The 18518-nt window shown below is 40.7% G+C and overlaps 2 protein-coding genes across 2 annotated transcripts; both read left to right on the top strand.

Annotated features, from left to right (window-relative positions):
- Positions 1-4695: 4695 nt before the first annotated feature.
- LOC140370636 (olfactory receptor 52E4-like) lies at positions 4696-5689 on the top strand. The gene has a single exon (XM_072457835.1). The coding sequence runs from the start codon at positions 4722-4724 to the stop codon at positions 5682-5684; it is 963 nt and encodes a 320-aa protein (XP_072313936.1). The 5' UTR covers positions 4696-4721; the 3' UTR covers positions 5685-5689.
- Positions 5690-14341: 8652 nt separating this feature from the next.
- LOC140372660 (olfactory receptor 52E8-like) lies at positions 14342-15334 on the top strand. The gene has a single exon (XM_072459764.1). It carries the CDS (start codon positions 14342-14344, stop codon positions 15332-15334), a length of 993 nt encoding a protein of 330 aa, XP_072315865.1.
- The last annotated feature ends 3184 nt before the right edge of the window (positions 15335-18518 follow it).

Raw genomic sequence — 18518 nt, 5'->3', positions numbered from 1 at the left:
TTTTATCTGGCGTTGTCACAATCTTGACAGAAATAAATTATGTTTAAATATGGTTTATGTATCTATCAGTGTTTATTTTTTGTTCGTGGGAAAAAGGATTTATATAGGAGTAAATCTTTGGACAGATGGTGAAGCACAGCAGGATGGACCACCATCATCAATCAATCGGCTCTCTCTTCTGGCTTTGCCATCGAAAATTAGGCTCGAGCCCCAGCAAGACAGAGGGACTATTGCTTCCGCAACGATCTGTTTTGCAACTGAGCGGAGTACGCAGCAATTTTCTGCTTTTAAAATACAGTCTGAAGAATTAACTTACTCTTCAGTTTAGTCTTATTTTGAAATGTTTTTTTTGTGTGAACTCTATAGCTTAGTGTCGGTGTAATCCCTCATTCGTCCAGGCGTGTCCCATAGTAGAAAAAGCTTCAGTTGTAGTCATCTGGACTCAGTTTGAAAAAATAGACGTTTCAGGCTGGAAAAAGAGGAAGCGATAGACCGGCCTCTGTATTACAGACTGTATCCTGGTGAAGCCATGCCTTGCATTTATGGCCTTCCAAAAATACACAAAAAGGATGTTCCACTCAGACCCATAGTGTGCAGCACAGATTCCATCACTTACAATGTGGCCAAGCATTTAACAACTATATTGGCTCCGCTTGTGGGGAATTCGGAACATCATGTGGAAAACACGCACAACTTTGTGGATAAAGTGAAACATCTCCAACTGGACCCAGATGACCTCATGGTTTCATATGATGTTGTGTCCCTGTTCACCTGCATCCCGACCTCTGATGCAGTAGCAGCGGTGAGGATCAGACTGCAGGAAGACACCACCCTACAGGAAAGGACCAAACTGACACCTGAACACATATGTAAACTGTTGGGCATCTGTCTGAACACCACTTACTTTCAATTCCGGGGACAATTCTACAGACAGATTCATGGCTGTGCCATGGGCTCGCCCGTCTCTCCCATAGTGGCCAACCTGTACATGGAGCACTTTGAGAAGAAGGCACTGTCCTCATTCTCAGGCATAGCCCCAAAACTGTGGCTCCGCTATGTCGATGATACTTTTGTAACAATCAAGAAACAAGAGCTGGAAACCTTCTCTGATCACATCAATGCTGTGGACCCACATATCAGGTTTACAAGAGAAGACGCTAAGAAGAATCGCTTGGCCTTTCTTGATTGTTCCACGATCAGAGGAGAGGATGGGAAACTCCAAATAGAAGTATATAGGAAACCTACACACACGGACCAGTATCTGCTCTTTGGTTCCAACCACCCACTACAGCACAAGCTGGGTGTGATCAGAACCTTACAACACAGAGCTCAAGGTGTGCCCACCAGCTCAGAGGGCAAGAAGAAAGAGGAAAAACATGTCCGAAATGCCCTCTCAGCCTGTGGTTACCCCGCTTGGGCTCTCAACAGAGTGAAGAGAACCAAGAAGCAGGACAAAAGGGAAACTGAACAGAGAAGGAAGGGTGTTTCTATCCCTTATGTGTCTGGCCTGTCGGAAAAACTGCAGAGAATTTTTAGACAACACGAAGTCCCTGTTTATTTTAAACCAGGAAACACTTTAAGACAAAAACTGGTTCACCCTAAGGACAAGTTGCCGACTCAAAAACAGAGCAATGTAGTTTATTCGATCCAATGCAGTGAAGAAAGCTGTAAAGAACGGTACATAGGGGAGACAAAACAGCCTCTACACAAGAGGCTTTATCAGCACAGAAGAAATACAAGTTCAGGACCTCAGAGTGCCGTGCATCTCCATCTTGAAGCCTCTAATCACTCGTTTGAAGACGGTGAGGTGAAGGTTTTAAGCAGGGAGAAAAGATGGTTTGAAAGAGGAGTCAAGGAAGCTATTTTTGTTAAAAAAAAGAAAGACCTTCTTTAAACAGAAATGGAGGGCTAAGATTTAATCTTCCTGTTATTTATAATGGGTTACTGAACCCCTGGAAAGGTAGAGGACCAGGACAAGGACATTTAGATGCTAATCAGGTACTCAGGGTGGTTGAGCCAGGGTCTCACAAAGACAAAGAGGATTCTAATAGCCCATTAAAATTCTGAATAGGCTAGCTCGGTAGATACAAGGGGGGAGTTTCTGTTGAAACAAACAACTCTTTCTACTTCAGGAAGGCTGCTCCCAATGGGCGGGTCTTACCACAGAACAGTATTAATATCGGAGTTCTCGATCTAAATTCTTTTATTGACAATGACTCTTGGATGAGAGTCGAAACGTCTATTTTTTCAAACTGAGTCCAGATGACTACAACTGAAGCTTTTTCTACTATAGCTTAGTGTACTTTTTTACTTTAGATTTACTTCACATATGCCAGCACTTTGGACATAGTGTTGTAGTAAATGTGCTATAGAAATACAAATGACACTAGTGAATTGTAATAAATAATTATTCATCTACTACACTCTAGTTTCCTTTTTTTTAGATATATTAAGTTTTGTAAGAGCTAATAGTAAATATTTGGCCTATTCATATTCTAATGTGATAATGTTGGATGCTGTTTTTTCTTAAAACCCAGTACGTAACAACATAGATGAAAAAATCCATGCTGATTTTCATTTCCATTGTTTTTATTGCACTGAACAACGTAGAAAACGTAATATATATATATATATATATATATATATATATATATATATATATATTTCAGGGTTCAGATTAAGGATTTTCATTTGTATAGCAGTGCTGCTCAACAATCCGTTCATTTTTTCAAATTTTTTATAGCAATTTGATAATTGCATAGCAAAATACGAAAGTGACTAACAATCAATATTTTCCATTGATGTAACAAGATTATTCATTTCAAATGTATTTGTAAACATTCAAAAAAATTTCTAAAAAAAAAAAAAAACTCTTTTAAACACTTTTTAAACATGTTTTATTTATTTTTTTAAATAGAAAACTTGCAAATAAAATTAGTTGTTGAAGAAATTAATTAACACCAACTTATATGGCCTTATTTACAACTTTCTTCCATATCATCATCAATCAGATGACTATTTGCAGGAGTCTCATTTACATATAAATTTTCTTCACACTCACAAAAAATATGTATTAAGCTTCTGATGGAAAAATAAAGGTTGCTGTGGTGTCCACCATGGTGTATCTATTGTGTTATTCAAATTGTACCGCTCTATTTGACGTTCCATTCCAGCTATAAAACGTTTCCATTTTTCGTTTTGCTATTTGATGACGGTCCCTAAGTACTCGTCTCGGCTCCGTCCGCACATTCGGATCAGTGTAATTCGCTTCGCCCAAAATACACATCTGATTTTTAAAACAAGGTTGAAGTCACTTGGCTGTATAAATATGAGTATTTTGGCATGTGAATGATCTGCAAAGACTTTTGCGTCGAGCAAAAGATCTATCAGGACAGTTCACATCCAAACAGCAGCTCCGCTAGGCTATTCTGAAATGCTGCAAAGAAAGTCAAGTAGAAACTCTCCACAAACTCAAAAATCCTATGTTAAAATTAATCTTGAAGATGTTTTGATTGAAATATTCTAATTTAACAAATGACAATTTTTTTTTTTGTAACGCACAGTTTACAATACCATGGATGGGAAAAAAATGTGTATGTAGAGATATAAAGATAGAGACTGGCCGAGAGTTTATCTATCTATCTATCTATCTATCTATCTATAATATAAAAAAATTCTCGGCCGACTCAATCCCCTTTCAAGCTCGGGTCCTCTACCAGAGGCCTGGGAGCTTGAGGGTTCGGCGCAGTATCTTTGCTGTCCCTGCACTGCACTTTTCTGGATCGAGATGTCTGATGTTTTTCCTGGGATCTGCTCAAGCCACTCTTCCAGTTTGGGGGTCACTACCCCAAGTGCTCCAATCACTACGGGCATCACCGATACCTTCACGCTCCAGGCCTTCTCCAGCTCCTCTCTGAGGCCTTGGTATTTCTCTAGTTTCTCATGTTCCTTTTTCCGGATGTTACCATCCCATGGCACTGCAATATCCACCACCATGGCTTTCCTCTGCACCTTTTCGACCACCACTATGTCCGGTTGGTTTGCCATTACCATTCTGTCTGTCTGTATCTGGAAGTCCCAGAGGACCTTGGCTCGGTCGTCCACCACCTTGTTCCCACATTGTCCTTGGACTCTCCAGCCCATACTCTGCGTAGATGTTTCTGTTCACCATGCCAGCCACCTGATTATGGCGCTCCATGTATGCTGTCCCTGCCAGCATCTTGCACCCTGCAGTTATGTGCGGGATTGTCTTAGGGGCCTCTTTGAACAGCCTACACCTTGGGTCTTGTCTGGTGTGGTAGATCTGGGCCTCTATTGATCTGGTGTTCAGGGCCTTTTCCTGTGCTGCCATGATCAGGGCCTCTGTGCTGTCCTTCAGACCGGCTCTTTCCAGCCATTGGTAGGATTTTGTGATATCAGCCACTTCAGTAATGTTCCTGAAGTGTGTATATATATATATATATATATATATATATAAATAAATGAAGACTGCACATGCATCATTTAATTTAATGACAAGGTTAATCAACCTACTATGATAATATCAATCTATTTACACCTGCCCCCATCACAAACACATTGCACCAGCCAATAGGAGCACACCAACACAGGCCTGAAGCGTCCAGAGCTTTGGCAGTATTCTAATAAGAGAACTTGAGGTCTGGGGTTGATGTGGAAGAGGATCTTCACCACCTTTACATGCACACACTTCTGCTGCCACTATGCAATACAAAAATGCCACCAGGATAGAACACTTCTTCATCACTGGATTTCCTGGACTCTCCGTTCAATACTATGCACCAGTTTCATTGCTGCTTCTTATAGTCTTCTTGGCTATAGTTTTTGGCAACATCTTTATTCTAGTACTTGTAAAATGTGAACAATGTCTCCATAAACCTACTTATTTAATATTCTGTCATGTTGCATTGTCTGATTTAGGATTTGGAATAGCAACGTTGCCAAAAATAATTTCAAAATACTGGTTCGATAATAGCTTTATAGAATTTAACACCTGTTTTGTGCAGATGTTTTTTGTTCATTATTTGGGAAGCGTCCACTCTTTGTTTCTTATGGTTATGGCCTTAGATCGATTTATGGCAATTTCCTTTCCTCTGCGTTACCCCAGTGCTTTCACAAACAAGACTGTTTCTATTATATGTGGTGTGTCATGGTTTGTTTCAATGTCTTGGATGACATTTATAGTCATACATGCTTATATGTTGCCTTATTGTAACTCAAATGTTATTGCCCAGTGTTACTGTGACCACTATACTATCACTTCATTAAGCTGTGAGGTTAGAAAAGATGTGCAAGACTTCTCTTTAGGTGGTGCCATGTTTTTCTTGTTAGTGCCATTGACTTTCATTTTCTTTTCCTATTTTGCTATAATTGGGGTTGTCATGAAGATTTCAAACCAGGATGGCCGTATGAAGACTCTTTCGACATGCACTCCACAGCTGCTTATCACATTACTGTATTACATGCCCAGGTGTTTTGTGTACCTGGCCAATTATCTAGGCTTCAGCTTAAGTTTTCCAGTTCGTATTCTAGTTGTTATGCTTTATAGTCAGATACCTGCAGCAGTTAATCCATTGATATACTGTTTTAAAACAAAGGATATCAAAGAATGCCTTAGGAAAAGATTTAAGATGGCAAAAGTGTATGTTGGTATAACTGAACACTGACCTGATACGTGTGTGTGTGATAGAGAGAGAGAGAGAGAGAGAGAGAGAGAGAGAGCGAGAGAGAGAGCGAGAGAGAGAGCGAGAGAGAGAGAGCGCGAGAGAGAGAAAGTTAAAATTATTATCAATTATCAATGACTGTCATTAATAAAGTACTTCAAATTCAAAAAGTATAATGAATAAACTGAATAATTTCAGTTTGAAATAATACATAAAATACAATGTTTTTGCTTTGGTGAGAGCTGGACTCACTCAGAGATGTGATAGTGTGTCATGTTGCATATTGCTATTATCATGTTGATATGTGAAAATATCAGAATTAAATATATTCCTATTGCTACATTTAATGAATTGTTCTTATGTTTAGTGATCACAATTGTGTCCTTTTATCTCAATTAATTCTCTTTTAACTAATGGGGATTTTAAGATTTGAACTAAGCGGTGTATTTAGTAGGGACCAGACATTTTTCTGATTTCTCAATAAATTACAATAATTACCCCTCATCTCAAACTTTAATAGTATACTTCAATATTTACAACATTGTATTGTGAGTATCTAAATCATGACATTTTTTGTCATGTTATGTCAAGTAAGTTAAGTCATGTCATGTCAAGTAAAATGCATACTAATTTTGAGTAACTGTATTTACACACAGTTATTCTTTCAATACATTTCATTTTCTAAAATCAGAGGATACATTGTGGTATTTGATCATGACATTTAGGCTTCCAACTGCACTACATTTTTGGGAGAGATATAGTGTGTGCCTGTGCGATTTTAGATAAAGTTTCTCTTATCTTATAGAAGCATAACAAATGAGGGGGAAAAAACAAAAGCAGTTTTATTCCTATGTCATGTTACATTTTATCACATGACAATATACTATAATATAATGAAACTAAATGTGAAAGTAGTCTGCGTATTCAGAACCTAGTATTGGAATAAGTTACAAAATAAATTTGAAGCTGAATTCATTTTCCCCTGCTTCTTCCCGTGACGGTCACAGGTGACAAGAGCCTATCCCAGTGACTTTGGGGCCCCGGGACAGGGGTTCACACAGAGACATTTATACACAAATATTCACCATTCACTTCCACATTAATTCCCTAGGACCCATTTACAGTTATCAGTTTACCTAACATATGAATGTGTTTGGACGGTGGGAGGAAGCCGGAGCATCCGGAGAGAACCCACAGTAACACGGGGGGCACATGCAGGCTCCACCCAGAAATATCATGTGATGATGGTCTGGCACTGGAATCAAACCCATGAGTGAATTGCTGTCACAACTAATAGATCTTAAGGAATTTGTAAATGAATAGTTCATATAATTTGCTTCCATTGGGTGATAAATGTTCTGCTGGGGCTGTAAATGATTAATTGGTCTCTGTGGACTGTCACTAATCGAGCTGCACATGGGATATGACTGCCACATGTATAGACTAAGAGTGTGGAGCAGTCAGACTTTTCACTGTATCAAGGCAAAGTAGATCAAATCACACTAGCAACGGTTAAGGCCGTATTAAGCTAGATCATTATTTTACATTCTGCACAAATGGAATCTCTTAAATAGTTAGGCATAGTTCTCCATAAAGATATGTCAACAATCTTAGAGAAACAACTAAACTCCTCTTTTCTTCACTATAAAGATAGATCTTGAAAAAATTACTCTTATCCCATACTTAACTCAAAGGATTTAAACTATAAAAATGTATTGTTGTAGTAGAAAAAAACTTCAGTTGTTGTCATCTGGACTCAGTTAGAAAAAAAAGACGTTTCGACTCTCATCCAAGAGTCATTGTCAATAAAAGAATTTAGGTCGAGAAATCGAAGAAGGTCGAGAAGTATAAATTTCGGAGTTCTCGACCTAAATTCTTTTATTGACAATGACTCTTGGATGAGAGACGAAACGTCTATTTTTTCAAACTGAGTCCAGATGACTACAACTGAAGCTTTTTCTACTATGGAACACGCCTGGACGAATGAGGGATTACACCGACATATAAAAATGTATGTTTTGCCCAGATTTATCAAACTCTCCCAAGTTCCCTCCCCAACAAGCTGTTTGATGAGTGGAATAAAACAATCTTAAGATTTGTATGGCAAGGCAAAACACCTTGTGTCCGGTTCAAAACTCTACAAATATCAAAAGAAAAAGTAGGTTGGGGTTTACCTTGTCTGAAAAATTACATAATTTCAGCTCAAATCAGAGAGTTGCTCTATTGGTGTGATCCGGGGTATCAAGCTCTATTGGAGAATGTTGAATGTAATGTGATGCCTGAGGTTCATGTGCAGGAGTTACTGGCGGAGGACGTATGGAAGAAGTTAAGAATCCCTGGGCAAACCATTCATATCCCCTTCTCAAAGTTCTCAAACACTAGTTGCTGGAAAAACTGTGGTTGCCAGGTAGCTCACCGTTACCATGTATTTTGGGGTTCTTCTGATGCTCATAAATATTGGACTGAGATTAACAAGGCTCCGGAGAATGTTTTCAGCATCGCCCACAGTCAACAGGTATCTTTGGAACCTACTTCAGGGGAAAGGCATCACACAAAAATACACAAACTGAACCCATGATCAAGGAATGGACTGAAATCACAACTGACATGTGAAAAATGGAAAAAGATTCCGATTGGACTTAACAGGAAAATTAACTTATTCATCACACTTTGGACTTGGTGAGAAAACTAGGTTTGTTGTTTGGACCATTAAAGGTTGTCAACAACGCCACCCAGTATTTAAACTGGGGCCCACACAGAGGCTCACAGGTTAGTCTTACCAAATGGCAGAGACAGAAGGTTGAATATAAAAATACATTTTATTTAAACATTTTCTTCTAAAAAACGTTGTCCTTTGAAGTGAATAATGATGAAATAATGGAAACATGCAAATGTAACAAGACACACACAGAAACCCAAAACAAACCATGCACATCACAAATGTACCAAAGAAACAAAAAAGGAATCCATTTGCAGCTAAAACCCTTTACCACATGCCCTATCAATTGGCCCCAACCCAGAACAGCTGCGGGAGTAAGATAAGATAAGATAAGATAAGATGTGTAGGAGATGTGACTGCACAGCGAAAAAATGGACGTGAGCCCAGCAAGAGCCCCCCAGTGGACACGGGGAGCTATATTTTTGATGTAATTTCTTGCTGAACTTCTGTTTGTATCTGATTTTTCTTGTCCAACCTTCTTGCTCAGGTGCTCATGAAACAGGCAAGGCAAGGCAAGTTTATTTGTAGAGCACATTTCATACACAAGGCAATTCAAAGTGCTTCACAGCAGGAAAAATGCATTCAAATCACAAAGAAATTACAGAAATACAATAAAATTAACTAAATTAAAAATTATCAATCCAACTGATTTTCTAAACTAATAAAATCACAAACAAAAGAGAAGAGTGCAAAGAAAAAATCCTTTTAGTCATATGCGCAGCTAAACAAAACAGTTTTTAGCTTAGATTTGAACATTGTCAGAGTAGAAGCCTGTCTCACATCTTCAGGAAGACTGTTCCAGATTTTAGCTGCATAAAACTGAAATGCAGATTCCCCATGTTTTGTCCTGACTCTGGGCACCAGCAGGAGGCCGGTCCCTGAGGTCCTCAGAGTCCGAGATGGTTCATATGGCACTAACATATCCAAGATGTACTTTGGTGCTAGGCCATGGAGAGACTTGTACACAAGCAGAGCTGCTTTAAAGTCTATTCTCTGAGCCACAGGGAGCCAGTGCAGAGACCTGAGAACAGGACTAATGTGATCATACTTCCTGGTTCTAGTCAGGACCCGAGCAGCAGCGTTCTGGATGTACTGCAGCTGTTTTACAGCTCGTTTGGAGAGACCAGTGAGCAGGCCGTTACAGTAGTCTAATCTACTGGAGACAAACGCGTGGATAAGTCTCTCTAAATCTGGTTTTGACACTATATTTTTGATTTTGGCAATGTTTTTTAGATGGTAAAAAGCTGCTGATGTTATTGATTTGACGTGGCTATTAAAGTTCAAGTCTGAGTCCATTTTTACCCCCAGATTTCTAATTTGGTTTGTAGGTTTTAGAGCGAGACTCTGGAGGTGACCGCTAACACTTTCTCTTTGTTTCTGTGGGCCAAAAACGATTATTTCAGTCTTGTCTGAGTTCAGCTGGAGAAAGTTGTTTTGCATCCACAAACTGATCTGTTGGATGCAGTGACAGAGTGAATCTACTGGTCCATAGTCACCTGCCGATAGTGAAACATAGATCTGAGTGTCGTCTGCATAATTGTGATAGGACACATTTTCACTGCGTATCAACTGACCCAACGGCAGCATGTAGAGGTTGAACAGAAGGGGACCCAGGACTGACCCTTGGGGCACTCCACAGGTCAGGGTCATGTGGTCTGAGACACAGCTACCAATTTCAACAAAGTACTTCCTGTCTTCCAGATAGGACCTTAACCAGTTTAGGGCAGTGCCAGTGATGCCCACCCAGTCCTCTAGTCTCTGTAAGAGGATCCCATGATCGACAGTGTCAAAAGCAGCACTCAGATCTAACAGAATTAAGACTGAGGCTTTGCCCGTGTCAGTGTTCAGGCGGATGTCATTTGTCACCTTGACAAGAGCAGTCTCAGTGCTGTGATGAGGTCTAAAACCTGACTGAAAAACATCAAATGAGTTGTTTATTAAGAGGAAATCTGTGAGCTGTTGGTAAACAACCTTTTCAAGGGTCAAACAGTATGGGTTTTTGCCACAAATTCAACATAACATAAAGGGAGTGTCTGTAGAGCCGCGGCGCGCGGCCGAAAAAGCCATGTTATTTTTGTGCCGGCCGCGCGCCGCGGCTCCTGAAACTGCGCCGCTATTTGACTGCGTTTTAGCGCCATTTTAGACCGCGCCGGGTTAAGGTTAGGGTTAAGGTTAAGGTTAAGGTTAAGGTTAAGGTTAAGGTTAAGGTTAAGGTTAAGGTTAAGGTTAAGGTTAGTGTTAGGGTTAGCCATGAGGCTATAACGGGCTATAAGGGAAATGCCGTGGTCCCTGAAACTGCGCGGCCATTTGACCACTCAGTGCCACCATCACCAATAACTATAAATAAAATCACCCACTAAAATGAGCCCAAATCCTCCCCAGCAACCTCAGGACCGACACCAACTACTGTTAAAATGTATTTAAAATAAGCAATATAAAACTGTTTAAAAACAAACTATATAAAACGGACTATATAAAACGGCAACCCGCACTTAGCCTGTAAACAAAAATGCGGTTGCAATGTATTAACAGTTACATTAGGTAATTAATAAAATAAAATATAAAAGCGTACCTTTAAAAACACAGGACTTTTAGACACTTTAAAACGTATTAAATGTACAAATCAGTCTTTTAACAAACAATGGTTAAAACATCAAAGAGCAATCATCTCACCAGCCACCACATGTGCTTCGGCCTGCCCAGGAAGAGGAAGTGACATGCCCGACCCCTGACCTTTATGGTCTCATGTGACTTAGTCACATGACTGAGCTTGCCTTGCCACATTGGGTTTCATACAAATGAAATGTGTACCTGATGTTTTTAGAGAGCCTCTAACTGCTCGGTATGCCACATTTAGTTCCTCAGCTCGTCGAAGAGGCAGTGTTGCCCCACCAGAAACAATAGAACATTGGACTTGTTTTTTGCCAACACCGAAGAGGCTTATTCTTCTTCCCCCCTCCCTCCCCTGGGCAGCTCGGACCACAACCATGTACATCTGAGGCCTGTGTGTGAACCCATCGTGCGCAGGCAGCCTGTGGTGTCCCGTGAGGTGAGGATGTGGTCTGCTGAGAGCGAGGAGGCTCTGAGGGACTGCTTCAGCACCACTGTCTGGACTGAGCTCTATGGCCCACATGGAAAGGACATCAACACCATCACAGAGTGCATCACGGACTACATCAACTTCTGTTTTGAGAACATTGTTCCCTCCCGGACGGTGCGGTGTTTTCCAAACAACAAGCCATGGATTACCCGTGAACTGAAGGCTCTGCTGAAGGAGAAGAAGAGAGCGTGAGGAGTGAGCTGAAGAGGATCAAAGTGAGGAAGGCAGCAGGACCTGATGGCATCAGCCCCAGGAGGTCTGGAAGACCTCCTGTCTGGTACCTGTTTCCAAGACACCGCGCGCCAAAGACCTCAAAAGCTTCAGGCCAGTGGCCCTCACGTCCCACCTGATGAAGACACTGGAGTGGCTGGTCCTGAACCACCTCCGCTCCACCGTGAGCTCAACCATGGACCCGCTGCAGTTTGCATATCGGTCTGGCATCGGAGTGGAGGACGCCGTCATCTCCCTGCTGCACCGCTCTCTCTCTCATCTGGAAAAGCCTGGCAGCTCTGTGAGGATCCGGTTCTTCGATCTTTCCAGCGCCTTCAACACCATCCAGCCGCTGCTCCTGAGGGACAAGCTGGAGACGGCTGGTGTGGAGTATGACCTGGCAGAGTGGATCCTGGACTACTTCACAGACCGACCCCAGTTTGTGAGAGCACGGGACTGTGTGTCTGACACTCGGACCTGCAGTGTGGGGGCGCCCCAGGGCCCTGTCCTCGCGCCCTTTCTCTTCACCCTTTACACTGCAGACTTCAGACACAGCACGGACAGCTGTGTTCTGCAGAAGTTCTTTGATGACTGCCATCATCGGACTCATCACGGACGACGATGACGCGGAGTACAGAGGACTGGCGCAGGACTTTGTGGACTGGTGTCAGCGGAACCACCTCCTCATCAACGCGGGAAAGACAAAGGAGATGGTGGTGGATTTCCGCAGACGCCACTCCACTGCCCCCTCACCAGTGAACATCCAGGGACGGGACATTGAGAGAGTGGACTCATACAAGTACCTGGGTGTTCATCTGAACCACAAACTGGACTGGACTCATAACACAGACGCACTGTACAGGAAGAGCCAGAGTCGGCTCTACCTCCTGAGGAGACTCAGGTCTTTTGGAGTGACAGGGCCACTCCTGAAGACCTTCTACGACTCTGTGGTGTCATCAGCCCTCCTGTACGGTGTGGCCTGCTGGAGCAACAGCATCACAGAGAGGGAGAGGAAGAGGCTGGACAAAGTCATCACGAAGTCCAGCTCCGTCCTGGGCTGTGCTCTGGACTCGGTGCAGGAGATGGGGGACAGAAGGGTCCTGGCCATGAGTCTCACCCCCTGCAGGACACTCTGCCGCTCTGGAGAGCAGCTTCAGTGAGAGACTGATCCACCCTCGCAGTGTGAAGGAAAGGTTTCGTAGGTCTTTCCTTCCTGCTGCTGTCAGACTTTATAACAAACACTGTTAGTCCTGAACACTCGCAATACTGAACTAACCTAATACTGATGTGCAATTCCGTCATATGTGCAATTACTGTTGTGATTCATGTGCAATTACTGTGAAATTCATGTGCAATCTATGTGCCGTCGTGACACATTCATGTGCAATTACTGTCGTGATCACATGCAATGGTATTTATTTATTTTTCTGTGGGAGTTTTTGTTTATAAGAGATCTTCTACTGAAAGTGTTTTTCAAACTTCCTATAAGTGATCTGTTTTTTTCTTCTGTGTCTACCTCTGTATCTTCCTGCGTTGCACCAATGAAATTTCCCCATGTGGGACAATAAAGGAATATCTTATCTTATCTTATCTTGCCAAATCTGCAAATTTCTTGCACAATTTGGCAGCTTTTTAAGTGCTGCCTCGGGGGACAAATATTGTCTGTGGATTGGAACGGATCTATTTTCCATTTAATGTGTAATCCAAATAATCCAAATAATCCAAATGTGTTTATTTATAAATAAAGTCTAAAATTTCACATATTCAATGCCATATGTGCCATTTGAGCATGGGTCTGTGACATCTGAGGACTACTTCTTTCACAAAAACAGCGGAAATTACAGCCGCACCACATGTTTGGCAGTTTTTCTGATGTTCTTTGCAGGGGTGTTGGGGCTGTCATTCTGGACCAATGGCCTCCTGAACCATAACAACACCATGCAGGCAAGTTGGGTAAAGACAATGGACTGAGCCAGTTGAAGAAACTGTGCTGTGATGAGTTAGTGCAATATTAAGGTCAAGGTAGACTTTATTGTCCCTGCAGATAATTTTGTCCTCTGCTTTCTCTCCATTTGACCCATCACCCCGTTGAGGCAACGTCAGGAACCACAGGTATGGGTAGGTGCCGCAGTGCTGTAACCGGGTGGGGACCCATCTCCAGATCTTGGGCAAAGCTTTGTCAGGACCAGTGCTGGAGGATTGTGCATGTTTTGGGGAACCAGAATGCCCTGAGAAACCCTACGCAGACACCGGAGGAAACATACAAACTCTGTCCAGAAAAAGAAGTGTATTTTATCAAACTTGTCAGAAGTAGAAAGAGGATTCTTGAAGGATGTAAAAGTAGTCTTAGAATGTTGCAGAACATACTTGTATTGGTTAATGAAATAAGATTTCAACTATTGTGGTTGATAAGTAAGATTTCAAAATTTTGATCAACATACATGTCTCATGTAGTTTTGTGAGTGGGCAGGACCTTAGGTTGGTTGGGGAGAGGCCACAAAGACCAAAGATAAAAGGAGTTACTGAAATGGAACATGCCCTTCTGTCTCTAAATTAGATTGTGTTAGCTTATTTCTACTGTTTGCTATCAACATGTTTTCCTGATCCTGTACATTGATACAAAGAGTAGTCATGCTTGTTAATGTGACGACACGACTGGACCACTTCACTCTTCTGGGCTTCCCTGGACTACAACCTCAGTATTATGGTCCTGTGTCTGCTCTGATGTTCTTTGTCTACCTTGCTATTGTTTTGGGAAACATGTTTATTCTAGTTTTTGTTATGTATGAGAAGAAAATACAAAAACCAACCTATCTGATCTTCTGTCACTTGGCAATCAACGACTTAACATTTGGCACACTCACACTTCCAAAGATTATTGCCAAGTACTGGTTTGGCAACAATCTCATCTCATTCCATGCCTGTTTTGTTCAGATGTTTTTTGTTCACTACCTGGGAGCGGTTCAGTCTTTTAATCTGATGGTGATGGGCTTGGATCGATTCATATCCATTTGTCTTCCATTGCGTTACCCTGCCTTCATTTCAAACACTGTGGTGTCTGTGCTCTGTGGGATTGCCTGGTTTATTCCACTGCCTATAGTGATTTCAGTAGTTCTGCAGACCATATCTGTACCTTTTTGCAAATCCAATATTATTGCTCATTGTTACTGTGACCATATTTCTATAATGAGTCAGACATGTACTGAAAAGTTTCTGTCAATTACCCTGTCTACTGTGGCTGTAGCCATGTTCTGCCTTTTGCTTCCACTAGCATTCATTATTTTCTCCTACACTTCTATTATTGTAGTGATTCTGAAAATGTCAAATGCAAATGGACGCAAGAAAACATTTTCAACTTGTACTTCACAAATATTGATAACATGTTTGTTTTATCTTCCGAGGTTGTTTGTGTATCTTGCAAATGCTTTAGGTTTTTCTTTCAGCTCTGATTTCCGCATCTTTCTTATAATGTTGTACAGTCTGTTGCCTGCAGCCGTGAATCCAATCATATATTGCTTTAAAACACAGGACATAAAGGAATCTTTATTCATGAAACTGCAGCGGGCCAGAATTGGTATAGAGCAGAAAGGTTTTCCCATGAATAAAATGATTAGATTGAGATAGTTTTATCTGGCGTTGTCACAATCTTGACAGAAATAAATGATGTCTGAATAGAGTTTATGTATCTATTGTGTTATTTTTGTCGGAAAATACTTTTTTAAAAACACTTCATACAAAACTTTTGGAGTACATTTTCGGGCACATGGTGAAGCAAAGCAGGGTGGACCACCAACATACAATCAATCTCTACTGAGTTTGTGATCAAAAGTTAGGCCCGAGTCCCAGCAGGGCAGAGGTACTATTGCTTCCGCAAAGATCTGTTTTGCAACTGTCTCATTGAACATGTCAGGCCCCCCAGATGCTCATGGCAATAAGTAAAATTGTTCATGCTTTTTTATTCTTGCTATGATATAGTAGTGGATAGGCAAAATTTACTTGTGTGTTTTTTAGGGTTATTCTATTTTGGCATCCTGATCAAAAAAGTAAATTAGACTCATGTCATATTTCTTACTGCGTAGATGTAGTGATGGTTGTCACCGTTATTCCAATGGGAAAATCACCAAATCTATTACATTTGGACATTTATAATGTTTACATTTATGATCTCCTCTTTGGGTGTTTGCTAACTAACTTGGTGAAAATCATCTTGAGGCGTGGGGCATTAAAAGTTATCCACCCCACCCAAAACCCTTTTCTTTTTTTCTCTCTGTGCAGCAGATTTGCAAAACATGTCCAGAATTTGAAAAATGTGGCCATTTGCCAATTTTTTTTTTGCATAAAATTCTATTTTGACGTCCCGATCAATAAACTTTATCAGACCCATGTCATATTTCTTACGGCATAACGTAGCAATAACAGAAATCTCCTATGCCACTATCTGTCCATCTATCCAAATCGATTACGTTACTGTCTTTGTGCCACAAAGTTCACTGAGAGTTGTGTCACTTTGCCATGCTGATGTACAGAAGCATGTTTGGACTGAGGGCGCGTCAACGCCATCCCAGAGAGTCGCGAGAGCAGAGTACAAATACGGCAAATTGCTGCTTTTACAATTACTCTGAAGGGGGAAACTTACTCTTTTACTGTTGAGTTTTTTTAACTTTTACTTTTTTAGTGAATTGTAATAAATCATTATTCATCTACTACACTGTAGACAGCATTATGTTTTTTAACATACCAACGCATTAAACATTTACAACCTTTACTTTTCAAAACATGATAGATTATCTAATTGTGAATATTTGGCCTATTCATAATCTAATGTGATATACTTTACCAATACTGTTTTTCATAAATCCCCAGGACGTAAACCATGTTGAATGTTGTTTGCAATTGTTAATGTTTTACTGCACTGAACGTAGAGTGGGCTTGCATCTCCAAAAACCTGACTCGTACTTGACCTGCAGGAGCCTCCACCTGCTTCTGTGTAGTTTTAATATTCCATTTCCATACAATCATGTTACGTGCCATCTCCAGAAAGTTACATACTGTTCCTTTAATCAAAAAACAGAGTCCAGATGACTACAATTAATCTTTTTCTACACCATTGATTAAACTATTGATTAGACTATTGATTAAAGAAACACGATTGTATGAAAATAGAATATTAAAACTACACAGAAGGTCAAGTGTATGTGCAATTACTGTCGTGATTAATGTGCAATTACTGTGAAATTCATCTGCAATCCATGTGCCGCCGTGACACATATTCATGTGCAATTACTGTCATGATCACATGCAATGGTATTTATGTATTTATTTATTTAGTTATTTATTTTTATCTTTATTATTTTTTCCCCTCCATCCCTTGTTGGGTTTTGTCTATGGGAGTTTTTGTTTATAGGAGATCTTCTACTGAAAGTGTTTTTCAGACTTCCAAAAGTGATCTGTTCTTTTCCTCTGTATCTACCTCTGTATCTACCTGCGTTGCACCAATGAAATTTCCCCATGTGGGACAATAAAGGAATATCTTATCTTATCTTTTTCTTATCTTAAGTGCGAGTCAGGTTTTTGTATCCTTAACTGTATCTTTTTCTACAATGGACAAATGAGTGATTAGACCGACTGTCTCTTATGGTGTACATGTGTACATGTTTGCATTGCAAATAAACTGCTCTAAACTATTTGTATTATTGGTTTATTTGGACAGTTCATGTTAATGAACGTACGGACATGATGCTGTAAACACACACTGTAGCTATGGGTTCATTTCCACTCATTGTCCCGCATTTGCTGCCACAAACACCACTGTCCATTGGACACTGAGGGCAAAGTGGGTGAAGTGCCTGAAGACACGACCACAGTTTGCACTACACTGCCAGCCCAATGTAGAGGTTTCTAACCGCTGGTCATACTCTACATTGGTAATTCTGGTAATACTCTGGTAATTCAAGTACTAACCAGGCCCAAACTTTCTTATAGCGTCGGAGGTCTGAGCTGATCAGGCAAAAAAGAAAAAAGAAAAAAAAGGGCATATTGTCAGACCTCACTTAATGCACAGGATTGGTTCATGGCTTTCAGATGGCGGTGTCCTGCAGATTGGACCATTACTGTTCTTCTTATATGGGGCTAATACATGCTTCAGCCTATCCAGTTTGCATTAGATTACAATTTGAGTGTGTGAATAATAAGAAAGTAATTACACTTCAGGTCAACAATGTAAGTACCAACTGTAATAACTAAAATATGATAAAGGACGAATACCAATAAAAAATATAGTGAAAAACCTTTACACTGTCAGTAATAATATGACTACTAGAATCATCAGATAATCCAAAAATTAGATCTGTTTTTTGTGTATTTACATGCTCAAGAGAAATCTGACTATAAAAAATTTCAGATGTACATTTTCACAATGACAATCTGACCACAATCATGCGTGTAAACAGCCAATGTCTGTAGAGTCATTAAAGGAATAATGAAGGATTTTTCGCCGATCTGAGAACTCAAGCGGAAGTGCGCATGCGCACTCATCCTCGTGCGGAAGAACGCAACAGCCTCACTGCTACACGTGTAGCAGCTCTCTTCTGAGCCAGCTCGAACTGTCTTTCTCTGTCTTGTCCTGTACACTGAGGGAACTATATTATAATAGATCCATGCGCTTAGACCAGGAGTGGGCAAACTACAGCCCGCAGGCCACATCCGGCCCGCCGGGCCTTTCAATCCGGCCCGCCAAGCTTGTCCAAGTAATATTAAAAGAAAATAATAATAATAATATTATTATTATTTTTTTCCTTTTTTGCCCTCA

This window comes from Eucyclogobius newberryi, unplaced genomic scaffold (assembly GCF_026437365.1).
Source record: "Eucyclogobius newberryi isolate DKJ021-1_F unplaced genomic scaffold, fEucNew1.0.hap1 SCAF_10, whole genome shotgun sequence".
NCBI lineage: Eukaryota > Metazoa > Chordata > Actinopteri > Gobiiformes > Gobiidae > Eucyclogobius > Eucyclogobius newberryi.
Note: the sequence above shows the minus strand (reverse complement) of the source record. Positions and strands in the feature narration are given on the sequence as shown.

Bases quoted from the DNA above. Each gene is read 5' to 3' on its own strand.
- LOC140370636 (XM_072457835.1), top strand. From the start codon at position 4,722: ATGCAATACAAAAATGCCACCAGGATAGAACACTTCTTCATCACTGGA.
- LOC140372660 (XM_072459764.1), top strand. From the start codon at position 14,342: ATGCTTGTTAATGTGACGACACGACTGGACCACTTCACTCTTCTGGGC.